Below are 23,648 nucleotides of genomic sequence, written 5' to 3'. Positions count from 1 at the left end.
ATTTCTTCCTCCTCTCTGAGCTATCATAGTGATCTGCAAAAATGCACCGCTCCTGGTCAACTACAACTAATCAGAGGCAGGAGGAAAGTTGTAGTGCCATCTATCACACTTGTGTGAACACTGTTAATGGAGCAAACAACTCTTTACCGGAAAACAGTTCAAACATTGTTATCTGCGACCGTGATAGCCGGAATGAGTGTTCGTGAGAGGATAATAGTCACGAATGCTGCATCCTTGCAGCAGAGAGCAAGGATGAGAGTGTGAGCGGTACATACACAAGATGATTGACATCGGTAAAACATCCCTGTTTCTGATTGGTTCTTTCTGACCAAGAGACATATCTTTGCAGTTAGTACTGGGAGCAATGGCACAAGACAGAGGAGTTTGTTTTCTTTTTTTCACAGATTATTTGTTTCACACCATATCATGACAAAGTAACAGTTGCAACAAAGATGTAAAAAATATATCCATCTTTTTATAAAAGTTAAATACTGTAGCTTTAATAACAGGTCTCTTCATTTTGTTTGCTGCCAGATTCGATTTGATGTAAATCTTTACCGGAGAAGCACACAAAAATCTTCTGATGATACTTTTCCTGTAAAATCCCTTGTTAAAAAAGTATTAAAAATATACGTTTATCATTTTTCAATTATTTGACATGTAAGACACATTTCTGGCTAGATGTGAAAGTAATTGTTTGGACACCTTATACATAATTAAATAAAACTGAAGCACATAACACTCTATAAATATTCATACCATCAAACGTTCTACATGAACTGTAACGAGCCATCAGTTTTATGTTGTATTAATAATTTTATGGAATAAACTGTTTATGCAATGCCCTTTGATTGACTATTCTGCTTTATTGTCTGAATTTTTTACAGTACAGGCTGGGTGGACAAACAGAGGAATGCAGAGGTCTGCTCTGTGTTATTGATGTTTTGACAAGTCACTGATAAGACTCTATCCAACAGTGTGGATGTGCTGGAGTTTTAGTGCTTCTGCTTGTTCTATAGAAGAACTAAAACTTCTTCTCTGCAGTAGGAGGTATTTTTTTCTAACATACCTTCTCAACCAGGACACAATACTGCCTTCTGGCTGTTACAACAAACCAAATAATCAGGATCATCTTCACTAATCTGGAGTAGTTTGGAGATGTCTCGTCTACTTAGACTCTTCGTGTTTCTTTCTGGTTTCTGCTACATTTTTGCTTCTCCAGAGGTCTGCACCAACTCCCTCATACCCGGAGCTAAAGGTGGGTTAAGATATAAACCTGCTCATTATATCATTTAGATAAGCTTTTTTAATCGAATTTTAGGAAAGAAAACAAAATCAGCTCTTGGATTCAAGCAATTTTTGCTCATACTTTTAAAACATTTTTTTTTTTTTTAACTACTTTAAGCTTGACAAACAGATATTTCCTGTAGAGAAACCCCTGCAACATTTTAGGGTTTACTGAGAAGATGATAAACACACCAAGCTTTAAATATCCTGTAGTTTACAAGCTGGCTGTCTGCATACCAATCGACTTGAAGAGAATGCCTTCCCATGTGTGTTTTCCATTTTACAACATCCAGTAGCTTGCTATCCTGCTGCGTCAGACAGACAGAGCTTATAAAATTCAAAGTTGTGCTCCAGTTTCAATTTTTTTTTTCTATGCCTTTTTACACAAATGAAAAACGTACCCTGCAGCTCTGGCTGAAGTGAAAGCCAGCCAGATTTTTCTCAATCCATGCTGTAAAAATCTATAAAACGTTAAAAGGCCATTTATCACATTACGTGTTCTTTTGGACTAATAATTTTAATATTTTTCACTTTCGCAAACTCACTCTCTAGTGCAGGATAGTGGCGACACGCATCAGGAAAGAGGCAACTGTATCATCACATGCACTTTCACAACCTTCCCCTGACTTCTATCTAAAGAAAGTCCCATTGAGTCAGTGTGTATTTAGACAGCTGCCACTCGGGTGAACTGATTATTTGTACAAGACTCATCCAGATACGAGTGACCACAAGGTCAGTCTCCCACTGAATAGTTGAGTGGGCGTTGGACGTGCATTTTTCTGTGTTCCATACAACCCAAAAAATGTCTTATTTATTTAAAACTAGAAGAAGAAAAAAAAGACTCACTTTTTATTGCTTTTACTGGTAGCAGACTACATACTAAAATAATTTTGGCAGTGCTTGGACCGTGTTGATGTGAAAATGTTAACTTTAAAGAAGAAGATACAAAATGAAAATCACGTGTTTGACAGAGTTAGAATTACATTCACATTTTCTGAATACGGTCTCATCAGAGGGTCCAGCAAAAAGCAAATAATTAAAATTTGCCTGAGCTAAATTTTAATTATTTAAATATATTTAAAATATATTTTAAATTGATTTTATGGGGTTGCTCAACGCTGTTTTTTTTAATTTATGTATTTTGTGAAAACCTGTGAAAAAAAATGTACCCATTCTTTTTTTCTTTCTTTTTTTTTTACTGAATAGTTCAAGCAGACTGCATGGTAGATATCAGTACAGGTTTCCAGTTTGAATGGGCTGTTCTAACACACTGATCCAATCTATTCCACTGTAGCACTGAGTGTATTTTTTGCATCATCATCCAACTTCTTCTAAGGTATCCCTCTATTTAGCTCCATCAGTCTTACATCTCTGACCAACTTACCTGTCACTGCTGAGGAAAAGCAATGTGACAGTACAATGCTGCTGACACCATGTCAAGGAGAGGTGATGGTGTGTTCAGGGCAATTTGCGGAATTTGCTTTTTTTCTGATTAATACTCTTATTAGGCCACGTTTTGGTAGGTTGGAAGTAGAACCTCACCTTTTTAATGCTGGCTTGAGCCGTGAAATTTTCAAATTCTGGGATGTTGTTTCACAACCCAACTCTGTTTTAAACTTTAACTTTATCCCAGATCTGTCTGTTGTGATGGCTGTTCTCTAGCTGTTTCCTAGGAAGCCTCTGAGGCTTAACCGCTGTAATGATCCTGAAATTTCATTGCACAAGAATGGACAGGAGAGTCATTTACAGAGTATCTTGATTTACTCAGAGGCATCAAGAGGGTAAATAAAATGCAACCCACACTTTTCAGATTTTTAAGTCCATTGCTCATTTTCTTCCCATTTCACAATTGTGCCCTACTTTGTGTTGTTAAGTCACAAAAATCCAGATAAAATACACTGAAATGCAACATGAAAAATGCAAAAAAAGGTTGTGCAAAGTTCAGTAAATTTGACATGAAGAACGTCAGTTTGATGGCCCACCTTAACCACATATAAATTCGGTATTTTAATGGTCTCAGTTGAAAATGATACACTATCAGCAGATATGTGAGATTCTGTTCTGATTTCCTTCCAAGTATTTGGTCATCAGTGACCGGCCAAAAGCATTTCTCAAAGATCTCAGTAGTGGTTTTCACTGTGAAAAGTTATTGTATTTAAATACAATGATAGCACTGCTATTAAAAATATCTTGGCAGAGGCTATATATTAAAGTAGTACGTGGTGTAGTGAGCTGAGAGTCTTGTGACAATACCTGCACAGGGATTCATACACAAATGTATTGAACCAAATAAATTAACTGAATGTTTTCTTGGTCTCGTGAATGTGTTATTGCATAATGTGTCGTCCTCCTAACAGCTTAACACCGGGGCAAAATAATGAATTCGTGTCAGCTCAGTTGTCTTTGTTGAAATCCAGGAGATCAAGGTGATGCTGGAGAGCAGGGGGAAGAGGGAAAGCTTGGGAAGAATGGACCACCCGGATTGGCAGGTACAAAAATATTAGTCACGCATTCACATTCGTACAATGATTAAACGTTTTTAGCCTTTTTTTTTTTTTTACATGCATGGAAACAAAAAAAACCCATAAAATTCACAATGGGCAGCACCACCTGGCCAAAATCAGTATTGTTCCTATTTTTAGTTAAATCCTAAGTAGCTCACTTCCCTGTTGAAAAATTTGGATTTCGGTTTGAATATATGAAAATCTAACCTTACAAAGATATATATGGTGTTTCATTTGTTTGTTTCCAACATTTAGCAAAGGTCAGACAACTGAAGGACAAAAAAGGGAAGTAAACAAGAATCTTCTTCCTGCACTGTTTTATATGTTGCCAGAGAAAGATCAATTTTTTTTTCTTTGTTTTTTACGAGAAATCTTCCAGCACTGACGGTGGTTTTCACATGAAATGTTAATGTTGTGTCCTAAGTAACAAGCCATAAATATAAATACTCAGGAACTACTAAAAACCAGACATTTGCTCCCACTTTAAAACAAGTGATGCCTTTTATTGTAGCCATTTTTAGGCGAGTTAGAATTACCAAAATTGATTCCATTTTCTAAATAATTTAAAAGGAAGTTTATTAAAGACTTGTTTCATTACTTTCCACAAAGTCAGTGTCAGAACTCTGGGTTTTTGGGTTGGTTTTGCTTCTCATTTTATTTAGCTTCATGGTTTAGTTCCCTTTAGTTTAACCCTTCATGGTTCTTGTGATATTATTATTTGAGGTATTTAGTGAAATAAGAATTGTCTTATTGCTTTCCTTATTTTCAGTGCTTCAGTGTTTCCATACTTTTGTTACCTGAAGTTCTGTCCTTGTTTGTCTGACTCCATGTCAAGCCTTCTTCAATGATGATAGTTTAATTCTTTCTTTTTTCCTTCTAGTTATTTATTGTTTCAGCCTCCCGGCAGTTTTTATTGGCAGTATTGTTTGTTTCTTAATTTCATCACCCGAGGTTCAGTTATTCTTCCATGTCTTAGTCTATATATATATATCTTCCGCTAGTAATTCTCGTTAGGTTATTTCTTAAGTCCTTCCCTGTGCCACCTTCTCCCCGCCCTTCAGCCAGCTCCTGTGCCAATTACTCACACCTGCAATCACTCTAGCTTGGCCATTGTTCCATTAACTACCTCCCCGTATTTAAGCTCTTATATGCCAGTCGCAACTTGCCAGTCCGTCTCGTTGCCCCGATTGTCATTACCTGTGCGTCCCTCCCTGCATTACTTGTTGTTCCCTCGTGTTTCCAGTTTTCTTGTACCCTTGAATTTTTTTTTTTGTTGGTGAATTTTTTTTATTAAAACATCCATTTATTTCTATGCCTACTGCCTGCTGCGTTCCTTCACACCACATCATGACAGTCAGAAGTTTATTTGCTCTAAGAGTCTCTAACTTCAAACACTTTGTGAAAGACGTCATCATCTGACTGTGCCGGCTTCTAATTATTATTTAAGTTTAATAGTACCGAGCTCTCAAGCAGCTCTCTCGCAGAACATCAGAGCGAAAAGAAAAGAACCAACCCAAGACATCTGGAAAAGACTTGTTGACCTTCACAACTCTGGTTCATCTTGTTACAGCTTCCAGATCCCTTATGGTGCCACATTTTTCTGTTCAAAACACTACAGATAAAAAAAAAAGTCTTTTACTTGTGAACACAAGTAAAAGACCTTGTGAAGAAACTGGCTGAAGCTGGTGAAAGCAAAACTGTTATTGACGCTAAAGCAAACCATGTATTGACATGATAGGAAAGACCACTCAGAGGGGAAGAAGTCAACACTCTAATAAATAAATAAATATGGATCAGATTTTTTTCAAATGCGCACAGGAATAATTATCTTAATCTTTGCAGATTAAGACAGCCCACATTCTACTTGGAAGGAGAGTGAGGGAAAACTAACTCCATTCAAGCTGTGAAATCCAGCATCTAGTTTTGTGAGTGTTTTGCAACCTGAGGGACTGGTGCGCTGCGCAAAATGGGAGAGAACCTTATGTGGAAATAATTAAGAAGCATCTTATAAAATCCGACTGATTAAAGTTTGGTCACAAACCCTTCTTTCAAACGGACAAAAACTCAAAGCCTCTGACAAACTTGAGTCAGTTACACCAGTTCTGTCATTAATTGGCCAAAAGGAAGCATGAGCAAGGAGACTCAAATGTTTGACCCAATCAAAAAGAACAGTCAATTCCACTGAGTACTGCATAAGTACTCTGTGCTTCTGGCTCTAATGAAACTGTTTTAAAAATTCTGCTTAAAAAAAAAAAGGCTCTCTCGTTATTTTGGTGTTTAGTAATACGGAACAATTTGAGTAATCATCACTGACTGACTTAACGTCAGACAGTAGAAAACAGTCTTGCATGTAGCCATCTGGTTTCAACTGCTTTGTGTCACACAAAAGGCAAACTTAAAGACACAACTTTTAGACTTTCATTCACTCCATGTCATGACACAAAGCAATGAAGTATTTCTCGCTTTTGTGTGAGTACAGAGGACACACCGAGAAGGTATGAGAAGCACATGAGAACCTTTTTCAACTTTTCAACTTTACGGACATTATTCACAACCTTTCATTATGGTTTTTCTGTCTGTGCACTTACTGACAGCCATGAAAGCAGGTCTCTACAATGATTTTGTTAGTACACCATGTCGGCAGCGCAACAGATGACGCATGTATTCCCAGTCTTAATTTAGGCAGTGTTACAGGAAACAGTTGCTTAATTTTGGAAGCTTAAAAGGGAATCCATGACTCTCAATACTCTGGAGGGTAACAAAAACTATTTGTTTGTCTGAATGTATTAGCATCAAAAAGCTGTTAGCTATATTCTTACTGGATTTAGTAGGATTTGTCAGTAAGTTAAATGGAAACATTCACCCACGTGGTGCAATATTTTCCCATCCAGTGAGAAAACAATAGTTAATAACTTAGCATATTAAATTTTTTCTATTTCTGATGTTTGAATATTTTTAAGCGGCCTAATGCTGTTTAAATGTGTCGAGTTGCACGTTTCTTTTGGGGAATTGCACCTTTCACCTCTTTTATCCGCCAGCAGCTGGAGAAACCAGTCGTTAAACCAGTTTGAGGAGTTGGCCATTGTAAAGTGTGACTGCAGTGATACAAAGGCCTGTTATCTGGACGCTCACACAGACCGTTTAACTGGCGAACGTACACACTGCCAAAACAACATTAATCAGATGTTATAGACACAGAGGGAATGAGGAGAAAGAGAAGCCAAAATCAGTTTCTTCCTCTCACAAAAGACAAAAACACATAATCACTTCTCACAGTGAGCTCTCTGCTTGAAAACATTTTCTCTGTGAGGCTGCCTGCAAAGCATTTTGACAAATAATTCATGCAGAACGTGATGTAAAATTTGTGAAACCTTCTAAAAAAAACAAGAGCATTAAGTTGTGAGAAAGTGCGACAGTGGAGATGGAGAATAGTTTTGGAACTTTTTAATCAAGACGTGAAGAACCTTTTTGGGACGTGAATATTTGTGAACATCGGATTATAAAAGTAAACAGAATCAGTCAAGGTTAAGGTTCTGATTAGATATGAAATGCTTTCTCAGTGGATACTCTGGAGCGAAAAAATGTTTTTTGCCTTCCTGAATTTCTATTTTTGTGCATGTTTTTCACACTTAAGCGTTTCGGAACATCATACAAACTGAAACATATGTCAACGACAACACAAGTAAAACCAAAATGTAGTTTTTGAATGAAGATGTTTATTATTATGGGAATAATCTCGCCCAAGGAATTAAAACCTACAAGGCGCTGTGTAAAAAAGTGATTTCCCTCCCTGTTTAAACTAAATTTAACTGTGGTTTATCATACCAGAGTTCACAGTCTCTAGCCACATACAGACTTGATAATTGCCACACTGTTCTCAATCAAGATATCACTTAAATGTTTTGATTGAGAACAAGGATTGAGAACTGGCTGACTGTCTGAAGTTCACCAAATGATCCTGAAAAGGTAAACATTATGCAGAGATCCAAAAACAAAAATTCAAGAGCAAATGAGAAAGAAAGTAATTGAGATTTATCTGTCTGGAAAGGGTTACAAAGCCACTTCCAAAGGTTTACGACTCCACCAAACCACAGGGAAAGCTGTTATCCACAAATGGCGAAAACATGGTACGGTGGTGAAACTTCTCAGGAGTGGCCAGCGGACCAAAATTATCTCAAAAGCTCAGCGACGACTTATCCAAGAAGTTATAAAACACCCACAACAACATCCAGAGAACTGCAGGCATCACTTACCTCAGTTAAGGGCAAAGTTCATGCCTCCACCATAAGAAAGAGACTGAGCAAAAATGGCCAGCATGGCAGTGTTCCAAGACAAACAAAATATCCTGCTGAGCAAAAAGAACATTAAGGCACGTTTCGTTTTTTTCCAGAACACTTCTTGATGATCCCCAAAGTTTTAGGAAAACATTTTGTGGACTGACGAGTCAACGGTTGATCTCTTTGGAACGTATGTGTCCCATTACATGTAGCGTGAAAGTAACACATTTCAGAAAATAAACATCATAACAACAGTAAAATATAGTGTTTGTAGCGTGATGTTCTGGTTCTGTTCAGCTGCTTCTGGACCTGGAAGACATGTTGTGGTAAATGAACCATGACAATCCTGAAGGAAAATGTCAACCATCTGTTTTCTTGGCCTCAGACTGAAACCAACTTGGGTTCTGCAGAAGGACAATGATCCAAAACACACCAGCAACTCCACGTCTGAATGACTGAAGAAACATAAAAAACTATGGAGTGGCATAATCAAAGCTCTACCTTAATTCTATTAAGATGCGGTGGCGTGACCTTAAAACGTCTGTTCATGCTGGAAAACAATCCAATGTGGTTGAATTACAACTATGCTGCAAAAGTTAGTGGGCCGAAATCTTCCACAGCACTGTAAAAGATCCACCGCAAGTTGTCGTAAATGCTTGATTCCACTTGTTGCTGGTAAGAGTGGCCCCAAACAGTTATGAGGTTTGGGGGGTAATCATTTTTCACACAGAGCTATGTAGGTTTTGATTTGTGTTTCCCTTTATGATCATCTCCTTCATTTAAAAACTGTAGTTGATGTTCTGATCAGCTCAAGTGTGGGAAACATACAGAATAATAGAAAATCAGGAAGAGGGCAAGCACTTTTTCACACCACGGTAGTTCTTATAAGGCTAGCAGGACATCTTTTATTTGCATGTGTGTAAGTGCATTTTAGCATTTGAAAGGCCGTCAATGCAAAATCCTAATATGCGTAGAAATGCTAAGTTCGGGGTCAGGGTTGGGTTATAGGAATGAATTTAGAAAAAACAATTGAAGTCAAATCAAAATTCCTGTGAAGACAGAAAGACACACTTCTGTTTGTGTGTGTACGCGTGCACATATGGCTGTGTGCCTGTGTGTGTGCGTGCGTGCGTATGTGTGTGTGTGTGTGGGTGTGTGTGTGTGTGTGTGTGTGTGGGTGTGTGCGTGTGCGTGTGTGTGTGTGTGTGTGTTGCAAATCCTTCTAAAAACAATCTGGCCTCTTCAGAACATCACTTAGTGCTTGAAACACCATTAGTTTCCAGTTGAATAGTTTCCTGAGGAAACACTAGTTCAAGAGCTGGCAGAACGCCTCTGTCTGCTCTGTATGATTCCCACACAAACGCTCTCACTACCACAGGTTCTCCTTTTCTTATCTTATTCTATTTTACATTCTAATTTCTTTTCACTGTATGCAAAGCCATAGGGACAATAACAAGGTCTTTTGTATCTTGCAAAAAAGTATTCACACACCTTGAGCTTTTTCACATAAATGTTCTGTTTCAACCACAAACTTCATTGCAATGTTTCATTTGACAGACTTTTTTTTGGCATCTTAGAAAGGGAAAGATGCGATCGATCCAAGCAGTTTTGGCTTTGGGGATGATGTACAGACACAGTGGAAGGACCACATTGAGAATCTCCTCAATTTGGTCTCCCTTAAGGAAGCAGAGTCTGAAGGCAGTTTCATCACAATGCCAGGTGTGGATGTAGGCGTTGGACATAGTACAGCTGACCTGATTGGTTTGTCTCTTTATTATCTCATGGACCTCAGATTAAGGAGGTGCAGCAGTGCTTTCATCTTGACTAAAACAGTGGCCCAGATCATTACCCTCAAGAAAATACTGGCTGTTTGTTTGGCCCATAAGGGTTTTGTGTATATGAAGAAGGTTTACAAGACTGTGCCCCAAGGTTTTGGGGGGTGATGCTGTTGTATATCCCATACTTGTTCCTCCATTCTACTTGTTCAAATGCAATTACATGATATTGTACAAAAAAAGAGGAAAACTAAAGTTCAATTCTGAAACAGTGTTTTATTAATTATTCAAGGTTGTTCAAGTTTCCTTCTAGAAATCAGAGTATATAGCATGACTAACTACAAAGCTTACTTGTTCCATAAATGTTTAAAAGAATCTGGATCAGTTCTTAGAATAAATAAAAACATATTGATAGTTGAATGAACATTTGTATTGCCATTCTAACCCTTTTTAATCAACTTACTTTCTGTTTTTTTTTTTTTTGTGGCGTCTCAAGATGAAGCGACTGAGAACAATTGGATTACAGACCAAAATGAAAATTAGTTAATGCCATTTTATGTCTTGTCAGTTTCTTAAATCCCTAATTAACCTAATTTATTGCTCCTTTTTCTTCACTCAGGTGTGCCAGGTGAACCAGGTCATAAAGGAGAAGTAGGTCCCACAGGAAAAATGGGCCCGATTGGAGAGAAAGGTTAAATTAATCATTTTAATTCCAAGTTCATGCCATTGTCTATCAATTCCCTCTTTTAGTCTTCTGTTTAAAGCTTTTGTAAAGACACAAAGCTTAGTGTCATTAATCATATTTAGTGTTTACTTCAATCAGAAGCTCAAGCATGTGTTTGTCTTTAAGCAGTCTAAAGAAGGAAAAAACACATGATGACAAATTATTTTTAGGTTTTATAGCCATTCACTGTAAAAGTTGTGACATCCGAACTGTCCTTAAAATTTTAGAAATATCACAAAGACAAAATCCTTTGAGCTTCGATGACTCCTCTATGCTAATAAAATAAAAACAAGAAAGCAGAAAATTCTTCCCCATGTTGGAACGCTTAATTAGTTTCAAGCCTAAAACAGAATTAATATGTAGCTTTAAATGGTTCATTAACTAATTTAAAAGTACAAAATGGTCCACATGAAGCTTACCTAAGCGTAAGGGTAAGCTATGTGACATCAAAAGATAGAAAACCGTCTTTCCTGCAGTATGATGTCAGGCTCATGCATTAACCACTGTGTCTTTATTCCAGTTTTTATAGGCAGTCGAGTTCCCCTGCCTCTCTGTACATGCAGCGTTCCATGCGTTCATCATGTTTAATACTCTTACAGGAAAGTGACTCTGCATCAGCCTTCTCACAGAAGGAGTGAGGTCACAACTTTGGATTAACAATGAGACTGGAAGTCCAGAGCTCATAAAACACCTGGGGGAAAACAAAATAGACTCGGGATAATGCCAAGTGCAGCAGGGTTCAAAACTAAAACTGAGCTACTGTTTTATGGCATGTTAATACACCCTCACAGAGCCATTAAATGCAGTGAATTTCCACATCTGCAAAGGGTTAACTCATGTTGTTACCCAAGTCATGTTACCTTATAGCAGTACATCAGCAGGCAATGATTTTATTTGCTGTAATACCATAGATTTCACTGTTCGTTTTGTTTGTGCAAGAGAAACTCATGACAATATTATAACTAACGACATGAAGACGCCGTTTATTTCTTTATGTTCTTGGATATAACATTAGTAGACATTGCTGGAATTTAACATAAGTGAAAGTTTAAATCTTATGAGTTCATTGTCTTTATGCCAGGAGGTTCAAACTGTAATCTTTCCACCAAATGGAGCTGTGCAGGTGTCACATGTCACTCTTCTGTTCCTCATCCATAAATAGGCCATTGTTATGTTTGAACAGCAAATCACTTCCCCAAACCTTACAACTGCCACTTGGGTTAATTTCCACTGTGAAGCTGCAACATGAGTAAACCGGCGAATTATAGATATTAGCAAAAAGAAATAAAATGATTCAGTTACCTCTAATGTGAAATTTGTGTTTAAGAGCTGCATATTGTATTTGAACTATTGTACCATAAGCTGCAGTGAGATGGTTTGTGACCAAGGTAAATCTGTAAGGGAGAGCAAGTTTTAAGTATGACCCTGCCATCTGCTGGTGAAATTGAGATACCACATAATGCATATGTTTTTTGTTTTTTAAATATCAATTGGATTTTTTTTAGATATATATTTTGTTACTTTACAAATTCTGTGTATTTTATCATCTTTTTTTATTTGTGCTACACCAACACACAGTCAGCCATATAGAGACGTGGATGGTGGATGACACAGTCAATGTTTTTCTTATAAAAAGTCTGCAGCCCTTTTGATGCTGATATCTTAAAAAACAATCCAGTGTAAACTGTTGTCTTTAGAAATAATGAAAATCAGCAGAAATCGACAACTTAGGTGCAAGGTTCTGTTGACAAGTCAGTGCCAAGACATTACAAAAATAAAGTCAAAGGAAGAGTTTTTTTTTTAATGATTGTCACAAGTTATGTAAGGGACACGAAGCAAAGATGGAAGGAAATTTTTGGTTTAGAAGAGACCGCTGTTGAATCTCTGGGCATGTTTGCAATTACTGTGTGTTTGTTTGTGCACTGGCTGCCCATCACCCTGAGTAATGTAGGAAACTATTCCTACATTAAAATATGTTTGTAGCTGGCTGACAGCATTATGTTGTGGACATGATTTCTTCAGTAGCATCAGGGAAGCTGATCAGAGTTGATATAAAGGCTGAACAAAGAGCCATAGTCAATAGAGGATCTAAGTGTAGACTCAATAATTCATGCAACACATTTCAGATTTGTTCTCAGAAACTTTTTGAAAGTCAGGTATGTTTTTCAAATATGGAACTATAACACACATAAAAGAAAATGTTCAAGGGTGTGTGAATACCGTCACAAAGCACAATTCCTTTAAAATGGCTGTGCATTTGTGATTTTTCTCGATCTCCAGGTGACAAAGGTCCTAAAGGTTTTGATGGACCAGCTGGGCTCAAAGGACAAACCGGTGAGAAAAATTCAAACAGACACCTTTTATTTAGATCATGTTTGCGTATATTTCAAATTTAATTTTAAATATTCTGGACTCCAGTTAATGTTTCTATAGAATACTTTCATACTCTACTGTCTTCCCTTCTTATTTGTCTATATTTTTACTTTCTGACAAAAAAGATAAATTATATACTTGAGGCAGCGGATTAGTTATTACAATTATTTGATAAAACACAGTAAGTTGTGACAATGCTTGTTTTATCTATCAGGTGCAACGTGTGACTGTGGGAGGTACAGGAAGGTGGTTGGACAGCTGGATGAGAATTTAGGGAAGCTGAGGAACACTGTTAAGTTTGTGAAGAGCGGTGAGTTGTCAGTGAGAATTTTTAACCAAACATATTGAGAGAAATGCCAAGATAAAGTTAAACCATCTCCCCTTGCGATTAAGTATTTTTGTTTTTACGGGAATAATTTTGCCATGGGGTCCAATCAAATCTTGACAAATTACAAATGTTTTCTCCTGTATGGAGTACTAATTTAATGTGTCCTAAAACAAAATAGGTGGATTTGATGAAAACTTTCCCCACATTGTTGTCTGAGGACTTATCATTATTTGCTATATGATGTGTGAAGACTCACTGTTATTTGAGTACATTTATAATGAAATAAATTATGCTGAAATAAATGATTCACTCCTAAATTGACTCAAATTATTCTGAAAATCTTTCCCGTTCAGTTGTGCTGGGCTTGAAGGAGACAGAGGACAGATATTACCTGCTTGTGAAGGAGCCCAAGAAGTTCAGAGAGGCTTCTATGAACTGCAAGTTAAGGGGAGGCACGCTGGCTATGCCAAAAACTAACAACATCAACCGGCTCATGGCAGACTACATCAGTCAGGCAGGGCTGACGAGGGTTTATGTGGGAGTGCAAACTCGGAGCAAAGACACGGTAAGTGTTCAGGACCTCCAGGTAGAAAGATCAGCGACAGTGATGCTACTTTTAAAGACGGCACATTTTATGTTGTGTGGATTGCTAATTTGAAGATTTTTTTTCAACTTTTTTTTTTTTTTGTTAAGGATGGAACTGGAAGTTATATTTATGCAGACGCCACCCCTCTGCAGGAGTTTGCAGTGTGGAGCCAGGAAGAGCAGCTATATTCCACATTATCTCCAGCCACCAACTTGAGCTGCGTGGAGCTGCTCAACACTGGGACATGGAATAAAGTGGAGTGTGAAACTGCCCTGTTCTTCATCTGCGAGTTCCCAAGGAGCAGGAGAAGAGGGAGAGGAGGAACGGCTGCTTCCGCTTCATAATGACATTTAAAATTAAGGAATACCAATATAACTGGTTTGCTGTTTTTGTCCACACAGAAAGTGGCAGCAAAGAGTTGCCCTTGCTTAAGCGGGATTGAAAGAAGAGCTGAGACAAATTCAGTCACTTTTAATAACATCATCTGAAATATGCAACTCAACAAAACATTTACTTTATTGTTATACAGGAAAATATGCATTCCATATCATGATTTCTTCTTAAATGTCATATTTGTTAATAGTTTTTAGTGGTATCATCATGTTTTAATTGTCTGTAATTTGCATTATGTCTGGCATCAAAAAATAAGGGATACATTTAATACAAACATGGGTTGCCTTTCAACTAACTTTACTCATACACTGCTTCATTCAAGAGCTGCTGTATCCTGTTTAGGCTCCTGAGGGATAGCACAGAGGTTGGTCTTTATTTCTACTTTAAAATCAAGTTTAACAGTAAAGCACAAGACAACTGAGTTCAACATATGCAAGCGGAAAAAGACAGTCTGTCAAAACAACCTTATCCAAAAAGAAAACACAAAACTAGTTTATCAAGTTTCAACACCTGACCCATAACATCTGTTGTTGGTTGATGATGGCCAGGGGCTTACAAAACCTAAGCAGCATTCTGCTTCAACCGAGATTTTTACAGCAAGATCTGGACAAGTCTGACACACATCAATTCTTGCCAGAATTGATGGCAAGATTTTATCTCCTTCTGGGTTTTACTTTGCAACGTACAGATTCATGCATTTTAATAATGATAGATTCACATGAGTTGCATGAGGAATCTGTGCTTTTAAATAAGTGTCATTATAGATCTTTGGAACCTAAATAATTGTAGGCAAATAAATAAAGCAGAGCCACTGTTTGACTTTATTAAGGTGTCAATAAAGTTTTACTCAGTATTCTGTGATTTTCTATTTCACAGAAATGGAAAATTTCTGTGAAATTTGTGTCACACAAAGACCCATTGTTTTAAGAGCAAATAATTGCAATGCTCAAAACAACAGAAAGACCTTTGTTGCTCAAGACGTACCAACGCTAACGTGAAGATTTTCCTAAGCACTACTCGAATTTTATTTCAAATCATGTGCTTTGGTGGCTGAGATGAAACAAAGATTAAACCTTTCAGCAAGGAACTCTCTGGAGGGCCGGAAAGTACTAATATAAGTAAAAACACAAATTTGAAAATGGTGATGGCTCTTTGATGCTGTGGGTATTTCTCCTCTATAGCTCTGGAAATATGATCAATGTTTTCATCAATGCTTTAAAATGTCAGGGTAAGCAAGTAAAAAATCTTCTGTCAGAAAACTAGTACTGCGATTGCTTGCTTAAACATTTTATTTGTCAGGTGAATAATAGCCTTCTTTTAAAGGCTTCATTTGCTCACTTCACCTTGCAAAGATTCTTTAGTCCTATGAGGTTGAGGGCATAGCTTTTGTTGACATTTCTCTTCAAGTAGCCCCATAAATTTGACTAAATTCTGTACAACGGGAACCCCGTTCCCAAATAGCACCAATTTACCAAACATATTGCAGCTCTTTTAGTTTCTGACAGCCTGTTGACAGCCTTCCTGATCATTTTCCATTGTGTTTTTTTGTTTTTTATTTTCGTTGGCTTCTTAGTTGTAGAGAAATTTCAATTTTAATAATGAACAGATGACTACCTTAACTGCTGTAATGTTCTTTGTGCCAAACTCCTGACTGATACCTTTGTACAGTATAATGATTCTAACTTTTGGTCAACTCTATTCCTTCTACAGGCTAACTAGGAGTTTGAATTAATTTGAATAGGTTTCCACACGAAAAACGAGCCGTGTCCTTTCAGAGGTTATATCAACACTGTCTCACATAACCTAGATAATCATTAACTGTGACTTTAGATAGAAAGCTGCTATTCTCAACAGTACTCCCCCCATTTAAAAAAAAAAGAAAACATACAATGAATTTAAAAAAAGATCATTCTTGTTAAATAAAATAAAGTATCTTTAATGTAAATGCATGAAAAAGTGTTGTCTGTTTCTAATCAATACTCTTCTCAAAGCTCAGACCTCAAACTGTTATTTACTTACATGTCTGTGCTTCACACTGTTTCTGCATGTTGAAGTTTTAGCAGATCACACTCATTGTCTCTCAGCTTTCATGTAATTTAACGTCAAGCAGGATTTAGAGGTGGGGAAGTTAAATCTGCGCCTTATCTGCTGGTGGATGTAATAGTTCACGAAGAGAATCAAGTGTTCTTACTGGAAACTGCTGCCTTTACTTGGAGTTGGATAAAAGATCAGCAGGAAAAAGGCAGCAAACCTTTACAATGTTAAAGCAGTATTGTCCTGTGGTGAGGATGTAGAATTATCCAAATAATTAACTTAATTATTTGCTCACAAAAGCTATTGTAAAATTTACGTTAGGTATGAAGAAATGGAAGTAATCTAATTACTTCCACAGAGTAACTGCATTCCATTTAAATGATGAAATAGTAGTCCGGGTGGGAAATCAATATGTTGACATCCTTCCGAGGTTATCTGAACCTATTTCAAATAAAATCATAAAACAATAATGATAAATTAACAGGCTTTTTTCCAGTTCCTGGCACGAAGTTAAAAGAAGGCTTTCTGGATCTAGAAACTTCCCTGCCTTCCTTGAATGCATCGTGGCTTTCCAAGGAGTGGCCGCTGCACCTGTCCAACCTGTTCTGGGGATACATGACTCCAGAGGAATTTCTCCCTCTTTTCCCGTCTTTTGTTCAGCGGCGAGTTTTCCGCTTGTTTTCTTTTTTTTCCCTGAGTGTGGACCGTGTGAGAGCCAGAGGAGAGAAGAAGGGGAGACAGATAGAAGGCAGTTAAAGAGATGTCGGAGCCAGCCGCTAACCCCGCCGCCACCTCGTTTCCAACGCCAACTATTTCATTACCTTTGGGACTGGAGGTGTTGAGGACCTACTCTGGAGTCCTTGTCTGTTTGGAAATAGTAAGTCATATTTAGCACAAAAAAAGGGTTATACACCTAGTTATCCAGTGTGTGAGTAGTTGTTATTTCTTTAGAAATGTAACGCTTACTATTAAGAATAGACTTTAGGCGGAATCTAAAACCTTTTTATTCGGTTCTGAGAAATCGCTTGGTGTCAGAGTTGTAAAGCAAACAAACCAGTTCTCCGTGATTGCCGCAGGTGAGACTTATTGCTATGAAGATAAATGTGACTTGCAGCTATAATGACCCGGTAGTCCATGCTTTTAGGCATGTATTTAATTTCTATTCCACTGACTACTTTTATTTTTTATTTTTTTAAATCATGATTCGCCTTACTGCTGTATTTATGACCTCTATGGCAACCCATTGGTTCTGGTTTGTCCCTGCACCAGAATGCCCTTTGACCTACAAGGTGACCTCTTCAATGACTTTATTTATAACCAATAATCTTTCGGATAATTTTACTATTAACTGGGAACACCTTTGCTACTGAAGGCTTTTATAGGCCTAGGAGTGGATAACTGGCATTCAAATGCTGACTTTCAGCTTTCCTGATAGCGGCTCCATCCAGTTGGCTCCAGAGTATTCCATTTAATTTTGCAGTGGCGTCGTACTGACTTCAGATACACAAGAGTGACATTCTTCTACCAGCTTTGCACATCAGGAGATTGAAACTTTATATCTTTACGACTCAAATTCAGTGAGTTTGAGTGGTGAGATGTGAAAATCAATTTCCAAGTATTCCCACAGACTCTCAAATGAAACCTAGACTCATCAGCCTAGACTTTGACTAGGCCTTTATGAATCTACTTTAATCTAAAACCACCCAACTGTTGCTCCAGACTGTATGTTGAGGGCCATTTTCCTGTGGGAAGGGATTACTCAGCCTCAGCATTGTGTTTTCAGCCACAACTGTATCCAGATCTCCACAGAATAGTTGACACTATTTTTTTTAAGTGACCCAAAAAAGCAATGGCTTGCAGCAGAATTTATTTAGAGGAATTGTCATACAGGAATCTTAATAGAAAAATGCATGGCACAAGGTTGCATTTTTAAAGAAAAAAAAATCAACATTGTTTTACGCAACCTAGATAAAATTGGCAAAAAATTTATATATCAACTCAAATGTCCAACTCCTAAAAAATCCTGGCAAAAATTTAGTGATTACAAACTGACCTTATGTTACAGTATGCACACACCTGGTCTTCACTGAAGAAGATTCGTTCATTTTTTATGCTAATTGTTTGGAGTGTTATCAACTTATGGCAGTCCAACCTACTTTCTTAATAATTAACAATGATTATTAATTAATAATTATTATTTATTATTGCAAGTTATCTTGCAATAAATATTGCAAGACAGTTATTGCAGCTATCTTGCGATAACGCATACTGTGTTTAGAAAGTTGAACTTTTTTCCTTGGATGTAAATCTTCGGTATAAAAAATAAAACACAATGTAAAGAAACTTTTTTTTTTCCAAAAATCAATCCAAAAGAACGGCAAGGGTGTCATATCTAAACAAAATCACCACTTTGGAGAGATTTTCTAATTATATTTCCTTCTATTCCTAGTTATTTGGTGGTCTGGTATGGATCCTGGTGGCCTCTTCCAACGTGCCCGTGCCTCTGCTGCAGGGCTGGGTGATGTTTGTGTCCGTCACCGCCTTCTTCCTCTCCTCTTTTTACCTCATTCTGCTCATCACTGGTTTGGCTGACCGCATCAACACAGACTGGAACTTCTTGGTAAGTGGCACACTTGAAAAAAACAAGTAAAAATCAAACTATTTTTGTCTCCTGCTTGTCATTTCTCTTTTTGTCCTTCATCACAAGTCATGCCGTTTGTACGTCTACCACCACATCTGTGAAAGTTAGATATTACATGCATTTCAGAACTTCCAGGAACTAAACGAGACCTTTAGATAGATATTCAAATGTCACACAAATATTTTGGTCATTAATTGTAAATATAACAGTATGAGTATACTAGTCTTTTACTCATGGTAAGCTCTCTCTTTGATTCAAGAACCAAACTTTAGTCCCACCAGATGTAGTGCAAAAGCTAAACGTAGAATAAGTATTGAAACTGGCCATTAAGATATTTGAAGAGGAGGATGAGATTTATATTGTTAGATTTTATGAAAGCATGGTAAGCTAGTGTTACAAAGCATCATTCTGGAGATGATCTAAGATTTGAAACGGGTAGTCTCACAAGCCACTTCATTCAATCATGTTGATTGGTGCTTTTAAGGCAGAGATGTGATTGAGTGGCAGAACTAAGAGGACATTAAACAACTCATCAAGCAACATGATATTAAACTATACTATAGTAACAATATTTCCTCAGGCTTTCCGAAGATCTTTGAAGGTTTTGTATTTTTCCTTCTTTCCCCTCAATTATTATTTGATTTAGAGTTTTGCACATAACAGCAACATGAGGAGTGAACCAGTTTGTGTCAACGCATTGCTGGAACCTTTTCTGTCAGTCGCAATAAAAACTTGAATAATCATATTCTACTACCATGATCTAATTTTGCAAAGTCATAAAAACTCTGTTTACATTTATGAAGTTTAAAGAAATGCATCAAACAAGTTGCAAAAGGCCTGGCACAGAAAGCATATTTCACATCTTTCCAGGTTTTTTCAGGTAGTCTATTGCATACAGTCACCAGACTGGATGCACAATATAAAAATAGATTATTTCTGTCAAAAATAAAATACATTGAGGAGTGAGAAAGCATGATGTTCTTTCGTTATGTCACTGTTGCGGCCTCTGGGTCAAGTCTGGACTCTCAGACAGAGCGAGCCTTTCCTCCGGCTCCACGCCCTGCTCCCAGAAGTAGCCGGGAGTGTAGGGTTGTTTGTTTTCAGCAGAACAATGAGTGACATGGATGATGAGCTCACACTGAAACGCAATAAAGGGCTCCTTCTTGTCCAGCCATGCTCACAGTAGTCAAAAACAAACTCTCATTAACCCTCCTTCTTCAAACACACCCTGTCTCATTCTTCCCTCTCTCTCTTTTATCTCTTCTAGGAGTCTTTGTCTGACTTTTCTTTTGTTTTTCTGATTTGATCTCAGTTGTATCTTTTCTTTTTTAGTTGCAAGTTAATTCAAAAGGCTCAGTTTTTGAAAGAATACATTGGACTCAACAGTGTCCAATCGGTATAAATATTTACTTATTCTTGAACATGGGTGCTGTATTTAGAATTAATATATTACTGATGTTTATATAAAAATGAACTCAGATCATTCCTGACGATATTCATGGCTAAAATATAAGTTTTCAACATTTTATTCCAATTATTTCACATAAATTTTCCTTCTCTTTTTCAGGATTTCTTCTACCACTTTCTAGCTTTGCTGTTCTACTTTGCTGCTTTTGTGTTGGAGGCGGCAACCACAGCAGCGAATGGGGGAGCTAACATCAACATACAATCAAACAGCACTGGCTCGGTCCTGTGCATAACCTACCCTCGGGGCAACATTTTCACATTGCTGAGCTATAGGAAGTACAGCATTAATGTGGCAGCCACGGTCAGTTCATTTTAACATAAATCACATATAAAATTTACTTCTTAATTACAAGTTTCACAATCTAAGGAGCTGCAGTAAAATAGTAAAGATGTAGATTTACATTTGGTTGACAATAAAGCATATAGTATTTAAGAGGTTTGAGAGAAAGCTATGCAAATATTAGGGTAGTTTAGGGTAATTATTTTAGGGTAATTCTTTCTCAGTGAATGAAAAGTTTTAACAGTGTTGATATTTAAAAATAAATACAGTTCTCAGCCTGCATATTGTATAAAAAGGCACATGATCCTTTTTAATTTTAAACCCATTAATTCAGACTAAAGGTTTTCTGTTTAAACTCAGTTATGATGATCAAAATGATATATTTTCTTAATGCCAGTTTCAGTTTTATTGAGAACGTATTCATTATTTTAAAGTCTATCTTTTTACTTGTACTATTTATGTTTACAATATAAGATATAGTTTAAAGTTTGTTTTTGTTGGCTTACTTGTATTTTTTCCTTTGTCCCAGATATTTGCCTTTGTGGTGACTCTTTGCTACGGCGGCAGTATGGTGATGGGATTCAAGAGGTGGAGGAAGTGACCAGGAGAATGAACACACACCTGCATCTACATCTGCATTATGATGTCAGCATGTCTGCCAGACAAAAGCAATGCAACCATTCAGTAATTCATCAACATCCACTTTTACTCAGTGGAGCACGTAATTTATTATCTTCCTAATATGACCCTTTTGTCAGATAAAAAACCCTACATTAAGCAAAAATGAAGAAATTTCTTTTTTGGAAAAAAAAAATATTTGACACCCATGCGGACAGGTCTTACATAAGTTCAGTCAAGAGTCCTACAGACAAAACACAATGGAAATTAAAAAGAGAACTGAGAGGGCTTTGCGCTTTAATTGACCATTTTAAGACTTTGGAAGATGAAAACAATGCATGAAAAACATTTTTTTACTCATGAAATTTAAAAGACGACCCATTTTGCTTTAAAACATATTTTAGCTACATTTATTGTTGAGTTGAAAACACGTGATATCACTGGATTTTGCTTTGAGGACTGTCCGATATTCTCAACAAACTTGAGAATACATGTTTTTCTTCCAAGTATTATAGTAAACACACTGACTCAAACTTTGTCATATATAAATGTCAGGATTAGAAATTAAACTATGTTAATCTGTGAATCTGGTAGTTTATCATAAATTAAACATGTACTCCTTTTAAAAGAGAAACACAAAAAAGTGTAAAATATTTCAAACATCTGTGCATGTTGATCATTTTGTTATGTTCTGAAAAGCATTGTATTGGTATTTGGTGTTTATATTTAACTTTGTATTATTTAACTGCTTCAATCTAACTGATTCTAAATGCCACGTGATTCATAATCATTTTTTGTGCACTGTTTTTTGGACTATTAATTTATAAGAGTTTTAGATTAAACATTTGTTTTGATTACTGCTACTTTTGAAAACAGAAATGCATTTTGGAACTAAAGAAATAAAATATATAAAGCCTTGCATGTGGTTTATTATTGGGTATACTACAGATATGTTTACATGAAATAACCAACAGAAATAAGATTATGAATCCTACTCATACGACCCTTCAGAATGCCAAAATCTTATTAGAAGTGAACTATTGATTTTTCTTTCTGCCAATGACAAAACCAAGTGATATTCCTAACTTTTCCCAGTCCTTTTTTTTATATTATACAAACAGCACATAACTTAGATTCATATAGCATCTAGAAAAAAACCCCACATGTATCTAATAAACTAGCATCACAGTTAAATAATCAAATATTCTAATTTGAACAGAAACGTGCTCAAGAAAAACAAATTAAACCAGAACATTAATAATAATACATTTTATTTGTAACGCACCTTATATTTTAAAGAAATCTCAAAAGTGCTACAGAGACAAGAATAAATTGTAGAGCTTACAATAAAACATACAATAATACATCTCACATCAAGTGGTACAAAAAAATACAAATAAAACTAACAAAGTAAAACTTGCAATTCTAAAAGGCCAGTTAAAAAAGGTGAGTCTTAAGACCTATTTTAAAGGCCTCCACACTTTGTGGGGCTCTCAGGGGCTCTGGAAGAGCATTCCAGAGGTGCAGAGCTACTGCCTGAAAAGCCCTATCTCCCATAGTGGCAAGTTTGGTCTTAGGTTGATGCAGGCAGTAAAAGGAAGTGGAGGAACGAAGACTTTGAGAGGTAGCGTGCGGTGAGAGGAGTTCACTGAGATAAGCAGGAGCAGTTCCATGGATGCATTGATAGGTAAGCAGACAAGAGTTTGTAATGTATTCTATATTTGATATAGAAGTTATGAAGTGAGTTGAGAACAGAAGTGATATGGTCATATTTGTGCCTCCTCATCAGGACCCGGGCAGCTCAGTTCTCAATGCGCTGTAGCTTTTGCAGGTTTTTACCAGAGGTCCCAACGAGGAGGGCATTACAGTAGTCCAACCTTGAGGAGATAAAGGCATGGATAGTCATACATGTACTCACAAACACTGGTCCACATTCCACCTACTCAGCTGTACTTGTGGGCTTCTGTGTCATATATTTACACCCAAAGGAAACACTAAGTCACAGTGTGAAAGTCACACGTTCACAGAATTTCTAATCAATTTAAAAAGTAGAGCATAGAATGAGAAATACTATACATTTTTTAGGGAACTGTTTGAAAAGCCAGTGATTGTGGCACTGGTGATCTGGTTAAAAACTAATCACTAATTATATAATTGTACTCGAATCAAAGGTTGGACATTTCTATATTGAGATGGTACTACTGCAATAAAAGATCCATTCAATTTGTAGGAGGTCATCTTTACCAGGGAGATTGTAGAGTTTGGAAAAATTGTCAGGTTGGTGAAACCAAAAACGCAAGTTTTTATTGATGAAGGACAACAAACTGCCTAGGTTGTTTTGTCTGTTATTATTTTTCAGGA

General features: G+C 36.8%; 2 protein-coding genes across 3 annotated transcripts; both read left to right on the top strand.

Annotated features, from left to right (window-relative positions):
- Positions 1-998: 998 nt before the first annotated feature.
- Positions 999-16,162, top strand: colec10 (collectin sub-family member 10 (C-type lectin)). 2 transcript variants are annotated; one of them, XM_055041790.1, is made up of 7 exons: positions 999-1,258; positions 3,705-3,776; positions 10,463-10,534; positions 12,848-12,901; positions 13,155-13,250; positions 13,622-13,833; positions 13,962-16,162. In XM_055041790.1, exons 1-7 carry the CDS (start codon positions 1,159-1,161, stop codon positions 14,196-14,198), a joined length of 843 nt encoding a protein of 280 aa, XP_054897765.1. In that variant the 5' UTR covers positions 999-1,158; the 3' UTR covers positions 14,199-16,162. The 2 variants fall into 2 exon arrangements, with proteins under 2 accessions (XP_054897765.1, XP_054897766.1); XM_055041791.1 differs by lacking the exon at positions 10,463-10,534.
- A 693-nt stretch (positions 16,163-16,855) lies between these two features.
- On the top strand, positions 16,856-22,205 carry mal2 (mal, T cell differentiation protein 2). Its single transcript, XM_055041793.1, has 4 exons — positions 16,856-17,158; positions 18,731-18,901; positions 20,490-20,690; positions 21,199-22,205. The coding sequence occupies exons 1-4, from the start codon at positions 17,042-17,044 to the stop codon at positions 21,268-21,270; spliced, it is 561 nt and encodes a 186-aa protein (XP_054897768.1). The 5' UTR covers positions 16,856-17,041; the 3' UTR covers positions 21,271-22,205.
- Positions 22,206-23,648: the final 1,443 nt, after the last annotated feature.

Source organism: Poeciliopsis prolifica, unplaced genomic scaffold (assembly GCF_027474105.1).
Source record: "Poeciliopsis prolifica strain line A6 unplaced genomic scaffold, Auburn_PproV2 SCAFFOLD017, whole genome shotgun sequence".
In the NCBI taxonomy this organism is placed as follows: domain Eukaryota; kingdom Metazoa; phylum Chordata; class Actinopteri; order Cyprinodontiformes; family Poeciliidae; genus Poeciliopsis; species Poeciliopsis prolifica.
Note: the sequence above shows the minus strand (reverse complement) of the source record. Positions and strands in the feature narration are given on the sequence as shown.

Coding starts and splice junctions, on each gene's coding strand:
- colec10 (XM_055041790.1), top strand. CDS start 1,159: ATGTCTCGTCTACTTAGACTCTTCGTGTTTCTTTCTGGTTTCTGCTAC. Junction 13,251..13,621: donor TGTTAAGTTTGTGAAGAGCG/GTGAGTTGTCAG, acceptor TTTCCCGTTCAG/TTGTGCTGGGCTTGAAGGAG. Junction 13,834..13,961: donor AAACTCGGAGCAAAGACACG/GTAAGTGTTCAG, acceptor TTTTTTGTTAAG/GATGGAACTGGAAGTTATAT.
- mal2 (XM_055041793.1), top strand. CDS start 17,042: ATGTCGGAGCCAGCCGCTAACCCCGCCGCCACCTCGTTTCCAACGCCA. Junction 18,902..20,489: donor ACACAGACTGGAACTTCTTG/GTAAGTGGCACA, acceptor TCTCTTTTTCAG/GATTTCTTCTACCACTTTCT. Junction 20,691..21,198: donor GCATTAATGTGGCAGCCACG/GTCAGTTCATTT, acceptor CCTTTGTCCCAG/ATATTTGCCTTTGTGGTGAC.